Below are 19,106 nucleotides of genomic sequence, written 5' to 3' on the forward strand. Positions count from 1 at the left end.
AGGAAAATGGAAGAAGCAGCAAAGGAAGAATGGCTGATTCCTGCTGTAAACACTCTGGGATTGGTAAACTCTTGGAGTCCCTGTGCCATAAACCCATTGGAAATAAGGCTTTACACCAGCAGTTTAATCATTGTGCTATTTTTAAAAAATCAAATTCCTTTCAAAATTGAATGTGCAGGGGAACTAGTAATGGAATCAACGAATCTTTTTATTTCTAGGTGATGTCTTCTATTTGTGACACCAGTTTCTCCAGTTTTTATTGACAAACTTGACATCCTTGCATTAATGCTATTGTTTCAGTGGGAAGGAATTTGAGCTCCACCCTCTTAAAACTTGAGGAATTTGGTTTGTTAATTTGGCATGTTCGTCCTACAGGCCATAGTCCACTCTTACACTAGCTTGGCCGTGTTTTCCTGGAGGCGAAACATTTAGAAAGAGACTGGAGAAAGATATGAAGGAGAATTAATCGGCGCCACTGAGTGCTTCCTAAATTCTCAGGGCGTTGTGGGTGATTACATCCATAAATGATGTTTGGTGTCTGTGCCGAGTTCTTTTCCTGAGACCTGGAAGGGCAGGAGAGAGAAACATGGAAATTAAGCTCCGTAGCCTCTTAGTGTTGTGGTGAGTGATGCTACAGATTGGTGGTGAAGTTACAGCTCCGGAGGCAGATGACACCAGCAGTTGGCAGACCAGACAGCAGGTGGAGGAAGATGGGGAGTCTGCAGGGTTGGGTTTAGCGGTGCCTTCCAAAGCTGAACTTGAACATTTCTTTGGGGTTTCTATTATGACGGCATCTATTTTGTCACTTCGGAATTTAATAAAGATTCATGCAAAGTACATACAGAATTACATGTACCAGAATCTTCCCCATGCCACTGGGTTTTCATAGGCATATTTGGAGAGAGCTTGTCTTCTGTTCATTGTCTCCTTCTGGCACTTCGATACGGCAGGGTGGCTATGGAATCAGACGTCCTGGCTGGAACTGGGCTCTACCACCCACTAGCTGTCAGGCCTCGGGCAAGCTGCTTAACTCTCTGAAACTCTGTGTCCTCACCAGTAAGGAGAGCACAGTAACAGACCCTATCTCACGGGTTGTTGGGAAATGTAAAAGGCTGGTTTGGGCACGGTGTTTAGAAGAGAGCCTGGCACAAAGTAGATTAGCTGTTACTTACTGAGCAAAATATTTGCTCATCTTTATCTGTGGGGCAAGGAAGTGTTTGAGGTCAAGGGATTCCATTTTCTTTGTTTTTGTATCATCTACCACCATGTCTACTGTTTGGTCAATGTGCAATAAATGTTTGCAGATTTGCTTAATATTAGGCATTATATATTATATGATTTATATACTATATGTAATATATGCATATACTGTATTCTTCTATGTATACATTTATGATGTATAATATACATGTCTTATGCTATATATATTATATAGTTGTACATCTAAATATGTGTCTCATATAGGCTATGGTACTTACTTAAATTTAGGCAACTTATTGTTTAGTATTAGGATTCCTGAAAAAGAATCTAAATACTTGCATTGTCTAGTATTTCACCAGTTAAGTTAGCCAGTTGTCTGGTCTAATTGCTGAGTAAATAATCAGTTATTTTAGAAATAATTTGGTAAAATTAGGTGGGGAAAGAGAATTGGGATTTGGGTAGATATTTGTTGTTGAATCTCATTTTCCCCCAATGAAGGCAAATAGATAAAAATTCTTCAGGGATCATCTGTGTCACACGCATATTTTTCCTCCTTAAATTAAGCTGCTAACTTCTGATATAGTTGTGGGTGGAGCTGTCTGCAGAAATCCTTTGCACTTCTTTCCCGTGTTTCATGTACCATGTCAAATCAGTTTGAAGTTTAAAACTAAGTTGCTCAAGAAGGAGAGGCACATTTTCTCCCAACTTATGTTCTGTTATTATATATCGCTTTGTGTTTTCAAGCATATTCCGTGTTGTGTCTTATTTTTGATGTTTATTTATTATGTTCATTTAAAAGTGATTGTACTTGTATGTTAATATCCATTGATTTTTCTTTTGAGCATGACTTATGTTTTATTTTGTGTTTCTTTTAGGTTTTGTTTTGTTTCATAAGATCCCACTGGATGGGTAACTGAAATAAAGGAAAAGACAGAGAAAGGGGCTGTGGTGCTTGTTGGTTGATGCTGCCCTGTTAGCTGGACTCTTGGGACTGCTGTTGGCTTATCCCGGGAAGTGCTGCTGCTTTGGGGTTTTCTGGTAGATGCGGGTGGTGTTTGGAGGAGGATTCCGCCCGTTAAGAAGCCTGCATGTACTATGCGCTGTGACTGGGGAGCACCAATGCAGAGGCAGCGCTCAGGCAGCTAAGCAGCACCTCAAGAAAACATCTTACGTTAATGCTTCTCTTCTGTTCGTACAGTAATTCAAATATAAAGTTGAAATGAAATTCCGTTGGATTGTGCTTCTCTTCTGAAAAGTGTGCTGTTTGACCATACTGGAAATGTGTTGATTTTAATTGCGTCTGTTTATTAAAAGGTGAACTGCAAAGTTAAAAAAAAAAAATCTAAAGTCGAGGGCAGGTATAAGTGCACACTAAACAGTCTAATCTACATTTAACACATATTTTAGTATCATTTTCTGTTCTCTAATCAGTACTGAATACAGAGAGTTTGACTTTCCATTTACAACACCATGACTAAAAGAGTTAAGGGCATATACGTCTTCGCTTGGGGGACTTAGTGGGGTCATCAAAAGGATTTTTCCTTCGCTGGCAATAAAAGCCAAACTTTCAGCTTAGGTCTCCGAATCATGCAATGCCGGTGATTGCCTTAAGCTCGTCAGCTGGCAAAGAAGCGGCGGTGACAGCGGCAGCTGTTTGGTGGGGCCGTAGATTGAAGTTAGTCATAGTCAGTTTCAGAATAACGAAAAGAGTAAAATGTATGCATATGGTGAAATTACAACCTTGCCCCTTTTTATTTGCCCTCTGTGCTCCACCTGCTTTTTAGAAGTCTGCCGAGTGAGAAGGCCGCAGCATCTCACGCTGTTTGCATTACAGAATTGCAGCTTTTCTACTCTGAAAGGCCTGGGAGCAGAATGGCTGGCCCGCTGTGAGCAGGAGAGGAGGTTCTAAGGAGGATAGTCCCCTTGCAACATACCGCCCTACTGCTGGGTTTTCATGGGTAGGAAAGCTTGTCCCGACCCCAGTAGCAAAGAGGTGGCAGGTCGATAATGAATATGCGCTTTATAGTGTCCTTCTGCATCGCTGAGAGGGCAGCCTTAGAGCTACAATTTCTGCATCCCCCCGAGTCTGCCCCTGAATGCCTGTTTCATTCACTTTACCGTCACAGTGACCTTAGCGTGCTCTGCTCAGTCTGCGCCAGGCAGTATCCTCGTCCTGAAGAGAGGTTTGCTGCCCCCACCCCAGCCCACCTCACTCCCTCCTTATTATGGGGACTCCAGAGCCAGGCCATACTGAAAATGTATGGAACATTTCATTTGAAAACACAGTCAGCTCTGACTGTTAGACATGCACGTGTACTCCATTGGAAACTTATTGACATTTTTAAAAATTGTTTTTTTTCCAGGGTGGGGAATAGTTGCTCAAGTTCTGCAGTTTAGCTTTAAGGATTTATAGATTTTTGACTAGTCCAGTATCTTTTGAAACATTGTTTTGAATCCTGTGTAAACCAAGGCATTAATCTTAATAAACCAGGATCCATTTAGGCACCACTTGATAAAAAAAGAATATCCACAATGAATATTTTATACTGTATCTTTTACATTAGCCGCTAAATATGTCGTTGCTCGATGCAGACCTTCACAGAGTCCTGTGGATTACAGCATTTAACTTGGCTACTCCATACCCATGCCTTAAAGAGGGGCAGTTTCTCCAAAGCATCAACATGCTGCTAGTTCTCAAAAAATTGTCATTCCAGCTCCATTTGAGTGTAAGGGCAACTGGCCCTTGGTCTGAGGAGGTCCCAATATTCTCCGAATTCCCAATTTTCTTGTTTGCTGCTAAATGACAGTTCCTGTCACTACTTAGATTTCGATCTTTCCCAAAGATGTTGATTTACAAAGAGGCCAGCTAATGGCAGAAATCCTGACCTCTAAAAGAAAAATGAAATTCAAACTGTGAGCCAGGCAGGGGTTTAGTATGGCAACGGTTCTTAAATATTGGCCATTTGCTACAAAAATTTTTTAAGCTTTTATGTTATTCCATGGAGCCATAAAAAGGCGATGGATTGTTTAAGAACTATTTTATAAGCTTCACAGACCCAAAAGGGAAAAAAAGGAGAATATTTGTATTCAACAGCTAGAAGGATTGCAGAGTAGGTTTTTATTTTAAAATGGAAAGAAGTGGACAGATAAGGCCATTTAATATATCAAAGATCAGTTGACATCTCCTAGGGAACGATGAAAAGACCAGGCTATTAGAAAATTGTTTCACATGGTTCTTATGTTCTTTGCTTTTCTTTTTTTCTAATCCTTAAAGACCACAATCAGAAACACAGTTTCTCTTTTCTGTACTGTAGCCCATCCCCTCTCGTCCTTTACTTTTTATGTCCCCCATAAGAAACGTGCTTTTTTTTAGAACTTCCTGATGGCATGCATTGTGTTTTTGCCGAATTAGAAAAGGAGAGGCGGCATTTTTGCTGAAATCAAGTCTGTCGCCCTCCAACAAGGAGTTGGCACCTCCGTGCCAGGCAGGTGTCCTAAATAAACGCAGCGGTCTGGGTGAGGCAAAACCCACACCTCTAGAGGGGCAGCTGTCTCCAGCCCCTGCCAACCATGCCCCACGAGAATGGGGGACCAGGTTTCCAAATCTTTTGACTCTTTAAGAGAAACATGAAACCTGGATTTTTGTGTGAAATGTCCCTATTGTTAAAAAGTTGGCTCGGTTAATTTTAAAACATTTTGTAGGCCAACAAAACATGTCTGTGAGCTGCCAGTTTGTTGCTTTTGTCTTAAAACATGATCATTGTTCTCTCATTATATCCTTCTGTCTTTCCCTTACAAATTCACTTTTCTTTCTTCCTGACAACGCCATCGAGGGCTTTGTTGCAACAAGCTACGAAATTGAGTTTAGCAACCTAGTGATCTGCAGCATGTCGGTTCCCCGTGACTCCCACCCGGTGATGCCTCTGGGTCCTCTCACCTTGCTGGGAATTCTCCCAAAACGGTGTCTCCCCACCATTCCCTGACTGGTTTCACTCCCCTGTGGCCAAAGGCATCCTCGTAAGTCTTTCGTCCCGTTTTGTCTGACACTAATTTCTTTTCACCAGCATCTGAGTCTTCTGGCCTACTTGGGTGCTGCCAAGTTTAGGTGGGAAAGTGCACATACTATTTTCATGGGTGTACCTAACCTACCGGTGTGGCCACTGGTAAATGGAAGAGAGGTGTGTCATCTTCAGGAGATGCGGTCCTGGTCCTTTATCTTGTTGACCCACTGTTGAATGGGGTCCCCCTGAGACCCCCTCAGGCAGCTGAGATAGACTAAGAAATACCCCCTGTCATCACGGGAGACATCGACTCTAACTGTGACAATGACAGGAGTAGAACAGTCTGAAGCTAAGGAAAGTTCCTCTCTCAACAGGAAAAATGAATCTCAACATACATTAGAGAGAATCGATTCAGGGGTTTTTACTCCCAGTCTCCCAGCAGGGACTGATTGCATTTCTGACCCACTGAGATTTCTTTCCAGAAATAGGTAGCAAAGAGAAGAGCTGAACAATTCCAGCCCCGCCCACAGCACAGAACACAGAAGGAGTTTACATTCGCTCCTCACTCTTCAAGTGATCCTGAATTAGACCCAGAATGGCTGAGGCTTGAAGCGTCTCCATGGACAGAGCAGAGGTGACAGTGGTGCGTGGAGTAAATAGAGGAAGGAGCCCAAGGCAGGAAATCAGTTTCATGCCAGGTGTGAGAGTGAGCATGCTGGAGGGACACCTGCTTTCTCTCTCCTCTTCTTTTCTTTTTATTCTCTTAGAATCTCTAAATTTTCTCTGTCTCTCTCTTGCATTCAAAATTGACCCCATGACAAACTGAGAATTTATTTTTATTTGCTTTACTGGTAGCTTTGCAGAATTACAACACACACTTTTTTCCCCATTGCAAAATGAAATGAAAATACTAAACAGGACCTGTACTAAGTCTTCCCTCATCCCATCGGAGGGTGGGTGATTTCCACCTCCACCTGCTTTGGTTCTTGCTGTCTAAAACTCCTCCTTTGGTTTTGATTTAATTCCTTCACACTGCAGTAGAAGTTCATTTCATCTTGTTTTGTCTAGACTCTAGATATGGAGGGAGAGCTGTACTGAAGAAAAGTGATTCCATACAGTACAGGGTCTCACAGGTTGCTGCCTCCAGCCATGTGGCAGGGCCAGTCACGTCTACTCTATGTCCCTGGGGTTGTGCAGCTCAACAGATGTGACTCGAAGGACACTAGTACACTACACTACAGAAGTAGCCATTCTACAGTGTGTAGAACTTAGTGTGTTCTGCTATGTTCACATGCCTGTAGTCCCTGCAAACCATGTCAGGTTTATCTGAAGGCACCTGGGAAGGTTAAAGACGTTCCTGGACAGACCGTGACTTTAATTTGCTGTGGGGTACTGCCAAACTGAATTAGGTTGACAGAATTCCCAACCCAGAAAGTTACATGAAGAAGGCTGTCACAGAAAGCAGTTTTCCACTGAGGTCAGCCCATTTTCTTGTTTTGATTTTCAGGGACAAAGAAGCAGCCATCTGATTTTGACAGTGAGATCACTCTAAGTTTAATGCAGGCTAATGTTGCAGTGTAGCCTTGGCATGGTCGTTGGTGAGCACCTAGAATATGTTGAACCAACACCTCCTCCCCACCCTCCCAAAGCATTTACTATGACTGGAGTCTTAGTTTTCATGGAAAAAAAATGTGCGAGAAGCAAAGAAAAGAACAGAGATCTTTCACCACCTTTATTTTAAGATAGTCCATTTACAAATTGAGTATAAACAAATACAAAGTAGCAACAGATTCCCAAGAAAGACAAATCCTTGAGTTTCACCCATTTCATGTTCAAATCCATTTGCTGTAATCCAGAGGCAGCCTGTGAATCATTCTCATACCCTGTTTTTTTCCTTATAATGTTCCAGGTTTTAAAGTCATTTTTTCACATTTCCTGTAAATAATGGATAATCATTTTTTAAATTTTATTTTTAGTGCTGTTTTAACAATGTGGATAGACCATAAATGTACTTGCTGAACTCGTTCATTTTTTAACAAGCCAATAAAGTTTTATAATTCATCTCCATGTGTCTTGCTTTCTGTGTAGATCCTGTACACTTCACTCCCTTCCTCCAGCATGTACCATCACCCATGTGCCATTGGTGGTGTTCAAAACAGAGGGTGTTAGAAGAAAGAGTGTGAGAAACGTCACTGAGAGTTTTGGGGGAGTCCCAAACCCCCGTTAGGTTCTGAAATAAATCATCTCCAAAAAAGGATCTTTAAAATTTCCATCAATATGAATTATACATCTATTGTTTACTGATTCTTGCATCAGAAATATTTTCATTGGCTAAAAGGCAACCCTTAAATAAAAGTGTATGGTATTTTTTTTTTTTAAATCCTATATTCTGTGGGACAGCCCTTTGGTATTTTAAAAACTTGGAATGACCCAGGTCCCAGCAAGAGGGTACGCTCAGTGCTCTGTCCCTGTATTCAAAGTGACTTTGTGATCAAATAAACACAATGACTTAAACTTTCTTAGAAGAAAGAGAGAGAGAGGGACACGGTAGATAGAGAGAGAAGATGCCGTGGGACCATCACTGTTACCATGGTGTTCACACTTCATGTGCTTTTTGTCTCATCCTCAGGCCCGTTACACTGAGCCTGCCTCATTTTTCCCTTTGAGGACAGGACCTAAAAGCAGGGTTTGTAGACCCCAGGTCTGATTCACTCCAGCCTGCTGTCCCATCTAACTCTGAAGGGAGTTTTCTCCAAATTGGAGACTTAGGGATTGGAAAAACTAAGCCAATGTGACCTAATGTTTTATGAAGCCAACTACACTGCCCCTCTTATAAAAGTTTGATATTTAGTGTTGGTGCCCTGTGCTTTTTCTAAACTTCCTTTTAAATTTGCTGAGCTGAGAACATGTCTCAGCTGAACATAGGACACATTTGGGTGTTGTGTGATAATTTGAGGAGGTAGGCACTTGTCCCAGTCTATGCAAGTCTGAATCCCGGCTATGCTCACGAGCAATATGACCTTGGGAAGGTTCTTTCACCACTCCATTCCTAGATTTCCTCATTTACAAAATGAGATAATAATAGTAATAGTACCTACCCCACGGGGCTCCTAGGAGAGTTAAATGAGATGGCCCAGGTAAAGCACTTGGCACTTTGCCTGGTGTTGCCCGTAATGAAACTTTGAAGGAGCTCTGGTTTGGGTGTGCCTCAGGAAATGTCTGCAGATCACAAACACACCATCCTCTGGTCACATGCGGATAGTGCGGGTGTAAATCATGGAGATCAAATACAAGGAAACGTCATCCACTGGGCCATCCTGGATGTGGCCCACGCTGTGACTGCCACTTTGGAACTTCCTCAGGAGTCACTGCAATTCTGCCCCTGGATCCTTCTCTCTACCTGGGCAATTCTTGCACGTTGATTCTATTTCAGATTTGATTTTGAGAAAATAAAGGATCCGATTTGTTTGGCCTGTACTGTAGTAGTTTAGTTAGAGTTTGAATGATGCTCTGTAATTTGAGGATTCTTGAAGAAGTAGCATTGAACGTCTTATACTGAATATGGTTGGCCTCTTTTGTTCTCCCTTTATTAATTCAGAATTTTTGATCATTTGAACAGGGTCTTATAGTAACTTCAATTTTTGAATTCTCTACTTAAAAATCTTTGGCTAGGCATATAAGTAACAAATTGGCCAAAAGATTGTTTGAAAGAAAAGAGTGTTTCAAGTTCCCTCAAGCTTCACAAATACATGTTTACAGGCGATGAGCTACAGTGAACTAGATTGTTCTTCTCCACTTCCTGAGGTAGTTTCTAGTAATAGCTCTAGTAGGCCACTCGTGCTTGGCCTAGTTGGAACTACTTCATGTTTGAAGTAATAAAATTTCATTTTCTTGATACTTTGTAATTTGGGCTTTTCTTCTTATTGTTAAATAAGTGGCATTGACTTTTTACCAGCACTTAATTTAAGATCCTTTTACTGGTGCTTCCATCTTTTCTAACATATTTTAAAGTGAGATCTACCACGTGATCTAAGAGATCGTAATAGTTAACGGGCATTAATTTCTCACTCTGTGCTTGATTTCTCATTTAAATGCTTTATGATCCTACCAGCAACCTTCAGAGGCCAACACTAATATTGCCTATATTTTAAAGATTAGGAAACTGAGGATCAGAGCCCCTCAGGGACTTGTCTCAGGTTATCTAGCTAACAAGCTGACACCAGGACTTGAGTTCAGGCAGGCTGGCTCTAGAGCAGGTGCTCTTAGCAACTTGCTGGTGTGACCCTTGAGCCAGGCAGGAACCAAGGTGAGGCCAGCCAGGTGTCTAGGGCACAACAGGTAAGGAGGCAGTCACTCGTGGGGTTGTGCAAGTGCCCAGTGGTCACTCCTACCAACACTGGCAGTTTAGCAGAGATTATTGTTGTGGCCAAGTAGAATTGGAAGGTTGACTTAGGTCACTGGGGTGGCGCCCCCTGGTCCCAGTAGGCTCTCAGGTATTTGTGCCACTAACAAATCCCTTGCAGATCTTGACCTGCAAGTATGCAGCATGGCAGTGAAATTGAAACATGCTTTTTAAATTTTACCTTATGAAACAGAGAAGTTGCATCAAGTGTGTATTCAGTGCTAATTAGCTCACGAAAACCCAGAGCATGTTTGCTTTGTCCATGGTAACTGAACATAGCTTTGTTGTTTTCAATTGTCCTCATGTGAATTTCCTCCACTCTTGAACTTTAGTACTTCTCATTCCTTTGGAGTAGTCCCTGCTTTCCGACGAGTGATTTTGAGGGAAACCACCTTGGTGGGGGTGGAGGAGGCATGGTGGGAAGGGGTGTTTAAGGACACATCCTGCCACCTCCACGAATGGGATCCAGACATCAGAACGAGGTGGCAGAAAATGCCTGAGCTGTGCCTTGCCTTTCAAACACCCAGAGGCAGAGCAGCATCAGAGCAGCTCGGTCACGTCGATGCTCCTGTCCTCGAATGTCCCGCCTGGCAGCCCAGCGATGGAAAGAGACTGCCAAGGGCACATGCTAATTTTCCAGCCATTTGGTCAAGTCCCATCTCGCAGGCTACAGGCTCCCAGAGCCTGTGTTTACTGAATTAAAATCTCTGCCTGACCATAAATTAGTGAACAGTAAATTCTCTTTTTCTCTCTCCTTTACAATTTTTGTTCTCTTGCCAAGGAGGAAAGGAGAAACCTCTTTTGTGTTAATGTGCCACCCTTATATCTCTCTTTAATAATTCTCATCATGTTGTAATCAGTCTTGCTGAATTACTAAATAAAAATGTAGGCCACGGCTGTTTGCTTTGAGGATTATAAATCAGCCTCAGGTAAATTCATACGATTTCACCTAAAGCCCCTTGAGTCAGGACGGGTCGCCATGACTGTTTTACCTTCTGTGAGGAGTTCTAGGTTTTTACATGAACTGGGACGCAGCCACTGAGGGTGCTTCAGGCTTTTCCGAGATTATTCTCTGGGCAGATTTTCCTCTTGGCACTTAATTTGGGCTCCTGAATCTTCAGGAGGTTGACTACCTTGCCGTCACCCTTTCCTCAGCACTGTTGAATTGACTGCCATGTTGAATTCTGTGCCGGTGTCTGGCCAGTGGGGCACACGGGCAGGTGTCCCCAGAGGAGGTGCTCAGGACATATCTGCTGTTGCTGCCCGGGGAGGTGCCAGCCTCACAGGGCTCAGCCCCCATCTGCGGTCTTGCGAGTGGCGCCTCCTCTGTGGCTCCAGCTCTCACTAGGCCCCAGTAACGCAGTTTTCCTCACTTGTTCCTCCATCCCTGGAGATGGTAAGGGCTTCCCGCTGCTGTCAATCCCTGAGTGCATCATCATTTCCTGTTTGTCCCTTTAACCCGCCCACATCTCTCTGTGTGTAGTCCCTACAATACATCTCTGCATTTAAACCATCTTGGGTGAGTTCTTTTCCTTGACAGGATACCAGCTGAGACATGTATTGGATTCTTTAATGTATTGTCTCATTTATCTTATATCACATCTATTCAAAACCTGGTAAATATTTATTAAGTATCAATTACAGTTGACCGTTGAATAATGTTGGGGTTAGTGACACAAACCCTCCACCACCCCGTCGCATAGTTGAAAATCAGAATATAACTTTTGACTTCCCCAAACTTAACTACTAATAGCCTCCTGTTGACTAGAAGCCTTACCAATAACATAAACAGTTGATTAACACATAGACTAGTATCTACATCTATTTTATGCATTCATGACATACCTTACTTTTTCTTAATTTTTCAATCTTTTCTAGGCTACAGGGTTCATCTGTGAGTTTTTTCAAGTTATTGCAAATCTCCAAAAATTTTTCCAATATATTTGTTGAAAAAAATCTGCACCTAAGTGAACCCATGCAGCTGAAACCCATGTTGTTTAAGGGTCAACTGCACATGTCTGGCAGGTAGGCACTGGGTGGTTTCTCAGTAAACCAAGCAGATGCCATCTTTGGCCTCATGGGCTGTGCTGGCACTATTGCTGCCTCTGATTTACACATGAGAGAACAACGGCTTAGGAAGTTAAGTAACTTGTCCATGGGCACACAAACCAGATTCATCTGCCTATAAAATCCCTGCTTCTGGCTCTGCTTCTCTGAGGCCAGTGACTGTCCTTTGCCCCTTGGTGTCTCCATGGCAGCAAGTTCTGAGCTGCCATTAGACAGATGGCTGCTCTTCATTTTGGTGACTGCACTTCTTCTTGACATGGTGTAAACAAGAGTATCCCTGCCCTTGTTACCTATTTTCTTTTTTCTTTCCCTTTTATTTTTTTTAAATCATTTCCTCCCTTTTTCCTCTAGTTCTCTTTCTACCCAACGCAAACACCATAAATAATATGCTTTGGCTTTTCTTTAGTTTTTACACATTAAAAATTTTAAATTCGTTGGATGGAATGTGCTTAGGAAAGAGATTGTGTGTGTGTGTGTGTGTGTGTGTGTGTGTGTGAGAGAGAGAGAGAGAGAGAAGCTCTAACAAGGAACCAACACATAATTTTCACACACGCACACACACACACACACACACACACATCCATGGAATAGGAGTATTTCATACTTGCAGCCCTGTTTGATTAAATGGGAATTTAATCCCAGCACAAATACCTTTTATCTCATTATCACCTCCCCAGTGCTCACTGTGCTGTAACACTCCTAGCTCCTTTTAAAAAACTTTCCATGTTGTATTTTCTGTGTTTTGTTTTTACTTCATTATAAATAGCAAGAAATTTTGCTGAGAAGAAATGATTACAAATCCCAAAAGGTTGGTGTTCCGTTCTGAGCTCCAAGATGTAAGGATTGAGTGGATTTCAAATTTGGCAAAATTTCTGACTTGGCAAATGCTCCCATCCTTATTTATGACAGCTTGGAAACTTCCATTTTCCAGGGTTTATAAACGATGCTGCTGATTTTGTCTCCTTTTTCTATTTTGCTGTGAATTATGAAATAACCAGCCTGAAAGTTTCCTTGTAATGTTAACCCTCTTAACAGAGTGAGAATGAGAGGAGAGAGAGAGAGAGAGAGAGAGAGAGAGAGAGAATGTGTGTGAATTATTGAGTTCTTTCTTGGTTATGAGGTACATGTTACATATTTCACGCAGGCAGTGTGCTTCCTTTTTTCTGCCTTTCAACAAAGTAAAAATCTGGAAATGTTGAGGCTTTGGATATAGAGAGTGATACGCTGTGGTTGTTCTTGTGACCACAAAGGACTTCTTGGCCAGCAGCCCCCGAAGGGGCAATCAATCCCATCCCCACATGGCAATTTGACAGTTGGGATTCTGGAGCAAGACTTGTAATGCAGAAAGCCCCAGAGAATGTTTCCTAGTGGTGTAAATAGGTTGTCCTTCCAAGGATCTCCATGCCCATGTTCTTAATAGAGCATTGTCCAAATGGAGGAACCACTGAGAAGTTGTCTCCTTCTTCTTCTCCCTTTCTCCTGCCCCTTCTTTTTCTTTTTTCTTGACTTCATACTCAACTCCTCAAAGCCCAGTCATCTTACACGTTCTTTGTGAGTGCTTTTTTCTTTGGATTCGTGTAACTGCACCAAAGTTGGGGGCCTCATTTATTGGGTAGAGTAGACAGGTTTTGCTGAATACAGGCAGTGGGAATTTTCAAATGCATAATGTATCTCTCAGAAGCAGACACCAAGATGGGATTGAAGTTTCAGGTATTTTTATCCAGAGAAACCCTTGGGTGAGAGAAAATGGGGTGTCTAAAAGGCTGCAGGAGCATCAGAATGAAGTGTAAGTAGGACCTTGAGTGAACGAGAGAGGGAGGGAGGGTTAGATCAAGCAGCCGAGACTGCCATTCACTCCAAGGAAGTCTTGGCAAGGCTGCTGGGGAGTCTTTGAGTCAAATTTGGCCATCAGAAGCGTTCCTCAGGATGGGTCTGCTGTTGTATTCCTATCACTCTCAGTCATTGGCCCTGGGGCAGGACACGGGGAGCTCAGCCTTTGCAAATGAGCACTTGGATTTCAGAACACAGCATCTGATGCCCCTGGTCAATTACATTCCCTGTTGAAGTTTTTTGAGGTGCATTCTCGAGGCTCTCAAACAATAGGCACTGTCTTATCTGAGCCCCACTTAACAGATGTACTTGTTAACCACTGCTCACCATCTCTTGGTAGGACATAATGACCAACCTGCACAGCACCCCAAACACTCTGGGCTGAACAGCCAGGTTGAGTGCTCAAGGGTACCTCTGCTTCCCTAAATGGCCTACTACCAGTTGCATTGGTTAAAAGGGTCTCAACTATACTCATTCTTTAAAAAAAAAAAAAAAAAAGTACATAGACTGGGCAAATCAACATTTTGAAATGCTTAAAATGTCATTTTTGAGCTGTAGCCATCCTTTTATTTATGGCAACATAAAACAACATCTGAAACTAAGACCTGTTTTTGTTTTTCTTGCCTACATACTAAAACCACAAGTGATTTTATTTCATTTCATTTTATGTTCCCCATCAAACAGATTTCCTATCATGGCAGCTCTCGTTATTGATTCATATTCTTTCAGCAGAGTGTTTATGGAAGTGTACATCAATACCTTGCCAGGCATGAGGAAAGAGCTGGAGTGCAACAGAGCAATGCGTCCTCTTACACAATTATTCACCCCTGTTCCCAGCAGCCCTGGAGTGGAATTGTTTTCAAGAAAAATGATGCCTTGTTCAGATTCGACAAACTTTATTCCGTACTAAGTGCTGGACCGTAGGTTGCTGACTCAAATGACTGCAGAGATCGGACAGTCACATGCCTGGGGGAGGTGGGGAATGCCCCCATGCACAGGGCAGAGCTGTCCCCAGCCCCCAACCCTGTTGCCATGTAGGAATGCAGGTTCAGGGTAGCCAAATCTTCTGATTTTTTAAGACAAGGGGAGATCTGGGTTTTTGTGTGAAATTTCCCAGTTTTGAAATGTTGGCAAGGCCCTTCACATTTTTTAAAGCCCCTGTGTGAGCCAAGCATAACATGTCTTTACGCCAAATTTTGCCTTTTGTGACTCTCCTGCTGGACATCCTGCCCGTAGCTTTCAGACAAGGTTCCTTTGCAATGGCCTTGAGTAGATACTTGTCTTGAGTCAGGCTCCCCGGAAGCAGGCACTGAGATGAGGATTCACGTGCAAGTGATTTATTAAGGGTGTGACCGGGAGAGGAATGGGGGAATCAGGACAGACAGGGGGAGCCGGACAGGAGTACGATTTGAGACAAGCTTTGGGAGGTGGCTCTGGCCTGATCCTTTAAGGTGCCTCTCAGAGTTGTTCCACCCTGAGATTAGGGAGCTGGGCTCTCACTTGCGTGCACCTGCCAGCCATCGGCTGAGGGTTGCAACAGGCAAAAGTGTACTCCGATGGCTCAAGGGCACGCCTCCAGAAAAGGGACACGAGTGCCGCTGCTACCACTTTCAGGGAACACACTGGCACTTACAGTGGTTCTGAGCCCCCCACCTATCACCGCACAGCCCACCACCAAAGATCTGTGACTTTCCCAAGTCCACAGGCTGAGCCAGAATTCAAACCCTGCTCTTTTTTTTTTTTTTTTTTTTTGAGACAGAGTCTCCCGGTGTTGCCCGGGCTAGAGTGCCGTGGCGTCTCCTAGCTCACAGCAACCTCAAACTCCTGGGCTCAAGCAATCCTACTGCCTCAGCCTCCCGAGTAGCTGGGACTACAGGCATGCGCCACCATGCCCAGCTAATTTTTTCTATATATTTTTAGTTGTCCAATTAATTTCTTTCTATTTTTAGTAGAGACGGGGTCTCGCTCTTGCTCAGGCTGGTCTCGAACTCCTGAGCTCAAACAATCCGCCCGCCTCGGGTTCCCAGAGTGCTAGGATTATAGGCGTGAGCCACCGTGCCTGGCCCAAACCCTTCTCTTTTGACCCCGTGTCCAGTGCTTGTGGACACTCTTTCCACCTGCTTCTTACTAAGATCAAAGTGCAGAATTCAGGTAATCTTAGACCCTAAAGCTTGGTATGCAGACCCCAGGCTACTAGCTCTTCTTTTCCTCCAGGACTGCATGGAGAGAGGATGGCATGGCCACTCGGAGGAGGCAGAGGCAGCCCAGCAGGAACTAGTAAGGGGCTCTGGGCCGGCATCACTCTAGACAGCATCGAATGGGCCCCTAGAAAGCCTGAGGCGGCTCCCATGTCTAGGTTGTTCTCGCTGAGTCTGGCAGTTTCACATCTGAGAGGCAGGCAGTGCTTCTGGGTGCCCTTTGCCCCAGTGCCGAGGCCTGGGCCTGTGAGACACACCTGCCCTGCTGCTGCGGAGGTAGGCTTGCGGGGAAATAGGCCTGTGGCTTCTGCACCTTATATCATAGTACCACGGTATGGATGCTCCTTCCTCTGGAGAAATTTAAACTCTGCATGTATTTAATTTAAAGATATACCCTCCAAAATCCCACCAATTTCCCTTGAAGGAAATCCATCAGGGGTGCGGAGAACAGGCAGAAGCCACAGCACCATCTGCCAACCAGACATCTCTGGACTCTGCAGGTCCCAGAGGCAATAAGATCAGATTTTTTTTTTTAACAAAATTCATTACATCTGTCCAGACAGCGCTTGCCCTGTGCCCTCTGCTGCAGTTAACAGCTTGCTCATCCTCAGCTCTCTGGGTTGGCTAGGGACAGCTGCCTCCCTGTCACCTCTCGAGTGCAGTCCCCAAATCAAGCCAGGTCCTCCCGTCCCATTTTTTGCACCCACGCTGACTCTGCCTTCCTCCAGGCCCTCCATAGTTGAGGGGGGTGGGCTGGCCTCCACCCACCGAGTCTCACCTTATCTTCCCAAAACGCAAATGAACTGCTCACACACCTTCGGCAACTGGCACAGATAAGTAGATCAAGTCCAAGCTCCTCCAAAGAGTATCCCAAGTTCAGGATGTTTTTGCTCCAGCCACGCTTCCCCACCCACCACCTCTGGCCCCCTTTCCCAGGCCACCCACTCCACCCAATCTGACCCTCTTCTTTCCATCACCCCAAACATTCATCTCTCAGAGTCCTGGCACTGACTGATCGGGTAACCTTGGACGTAGTACTAACTCTCCAAGTCTCAGATTCCTCCTCAGGAAAACAAGGGTGGCAAATATCTACTTTGTGGGGTGACTGGGAGAGTTAAAATAGGAAAATGCCTGACAGGTCGTTCAGGCAGCAGGGGACGTGCTGTAGGTGCTCAGTAAATGGTGGCAATGACCATAACAGTGATTATCAGAATGTGTCAGGATGTTTATTCACCTTTCAAGGCTCTACTCGGTTCCCACCCTCCTCCTAGCAGCTGCCACAGAATTCCCCACGCAGAATGACGCCTTCTTTCCTATACTCCCACGTTAGTATCGTGCTGTATTTTTCATCTGGTGAGAAGAGCCTGGGTCCTCTGTTACCACATTAAGCAAATGCTCCAAAGCCCGGGACCACATGCCATGCCCGTCAGAGGTACTCACTGCGCTTTCATAGCAGCACGTGAAGAATGTGATTCTCAGCTGAGTTTACTTCGGTTGAGATGTGAGAATGTGAGTAAAGCTCTGTGGGGCCTCAGGCCGAAAGGCTTGATGAGAAATAGGGAACTTCTGAAGTAAGGAAGATCAGTAGATTTTTAGGGTCGTGAATGAAGCTGACTCTTCCTCAGGAACAGCACAAGCAGAGTTTTCTGGGGAACTTCTTTACTATGTGGACCAGGAATATCTTCATGTAGTAGTTACCTAGGGCTGCCACGACAACCTACTACAAACTCGATGGTTCGAAACAACAGAAATTTATTCTGTCATAGCTGTGGAGTCCAGAAGTCTGCAACTGAGGTGTTGGCAGGGCCGATTCCTCCTGGAGGGTCTGAGGGTCTCTCAGCTTGTGGCTGCTGGCGATTCTGGGCATTCTTTGGCTGGTAGATGTGTCACTGCAATCTCTGCCTCTATCTTCATCCCAGCTTCTCCTCGTGTCTCTGTGTCCTCTCCTCCTCTTGTGAAATTGTCATTAGATTTCCCATCCTAAAGCCAGGGTGATTTTATCCCAAGATCCTTAATTACATTAGCAAAGACCCTTTTTTTTCCAAATAAGATCACCCACAGGTTCCAGAGGTTCGGGTTGGACATAACCTTTTTGCAGGCCACTATTCAACCCACTGCACTGAGAACAGAGCTTAGCTGAGAGGTTGCCAGCACTGTGGAACGAACCTGGTGTAGGTGCCAAGCACATCTGAGTTCCAGTCCCTGTTTGGTCCATGCTGTGGACCTATTTCTTAATCTCTCTAAGTCTCAGTTTTCTTTTCTGTAAAATAAGGATTCTAATTCTACTGCATAGGCTGTGAGGATAAGTTAAGAATGTATGTATCTGGTACATAGTAGATTCACAATATAGTTATTGTCTATAGCTATTCCTACCACTTATCAATTTATGTAATAACAACTTAAATCTCTGGACATCAAGGTGAAAGAAACATCTCACGTGGCTCTTAGTCATAAGAGCACTTAGAAGAAGTTCAGTGTTTGTTGAATGAGTAAACAAGTGATTAGATCTGAAGCCTATCACAAGTACTCGCTTTGTTCCAAGCATCAGAAGGGGCTATGGCAAAGTCCTTTTACATTATGTCCTGTGTTCAGGGTGAACAATGATGCCAAACTTTAAAGGAAGCTCCTATTTTAGACTTGTCTTAAAAATCCTGAAAGAATGTTAATGCATTGGCATCCACTTTAGTGGCCCACATAGGTGGTCATCAGAGTGGGTGCCATGGAAATTCATATCGAGGGACAGCATGGAGTGTCCCAACTAAAGAAAAACTCACAGCACAGAGCACAGCAGCTAACAGAAATGCCTTCAAGGGCCAGGAAGGTAACAGTCCAGGAGGACGGGGTGTATGTGTCTTATTTAAAGAGGGCAGCTGCTGCTCATTCCTGCATTCACCCATGTGTTGACCCTTCTCCATGGCCTGCACGGTGCCAAGTGCTGGGCCCACAGGCTGGGCAAGGCGAAGTCCTGTCTTCTCGGACCGTGTGCTCTCTGAGCCCAACCCCAGCTCCAGCTGCCACTTGGGAATCCAGGCCTATTGCTGCCACATCATCTGCTTTTTAAAGAAAAGAAACCAGAGTTTATATGAAATCTCTTGATTTTTAAATGTTGGCAAACAATGTACGTTTTTAAAAGAACACTATGCAGGCCAGACAAAACTTGTCTCTTGACTCAATTTGGCCTGTAGGGCTGCCAATTTGTAACCCCTGGGGTGGGATCTCATGACCTTTACCTTAAGAAACATTTTCCTGATGTCTGATTTTAAGCTAACTCTCATTTTTCCTGACCTCATGAAAGCTGCTAATGCTCACTGCTTGTTGCCTGTGTCCTCCTGGATTTAATGATTCTGAGATGGTTCATCTCTGTCTTTTCAGGTGAGCTAACCTCAGTCTATCAGCCTTTCCTTTCCA

General features: G+C 44.0%; 1 protein-coding gene across 2 annotated transcripts in view; it reads left to right on the forward strand.

Annotated features, from left to right (window-relative positions):
• Positions 1-19,106, forward strand: part of NTRK2 (neurotrophic tyrosine kinase, receptor, type 2) — a 353,532-nt gene that overhangs the window by 127,502 nt on the left and 206,924 nt on the right. The window contains exon 13 of one of the 2 annotated variants that reach the window (XM_012640057.1): positions 2,076-2,569. The exons of the other annotated variant lie outside the window; for it this stretch is intronic. Within the exon in view, the coding sequence (XP_012495511.1) occupies positions 2,076-2,113 (38 nt within the window). The 3' untranslated portion in view covers positions 2,114-2,569. Of the gene's footprint in view, positions 1-2,075; positions 2,570-19,106 lie in introns of those variants that run through there. 2 annotated transcript variants of the gene reach the window in all.

This window comes from Propithecus coquereli, unplaced genomic scaffold, assembly GCF_000956105.1.
Source record: "Propithecus coquereli isolate 6110/MARCELLA unplaced genomic scaffold, Pcoq_1.0 Scaffold147, whole genome shotgun sequence".
Lineage (NCBI taxonomy): Eukaryota > Metazoa > Chordata > Mammalia > Primates > Indriidae > Propithecus > Propithecus coquereli.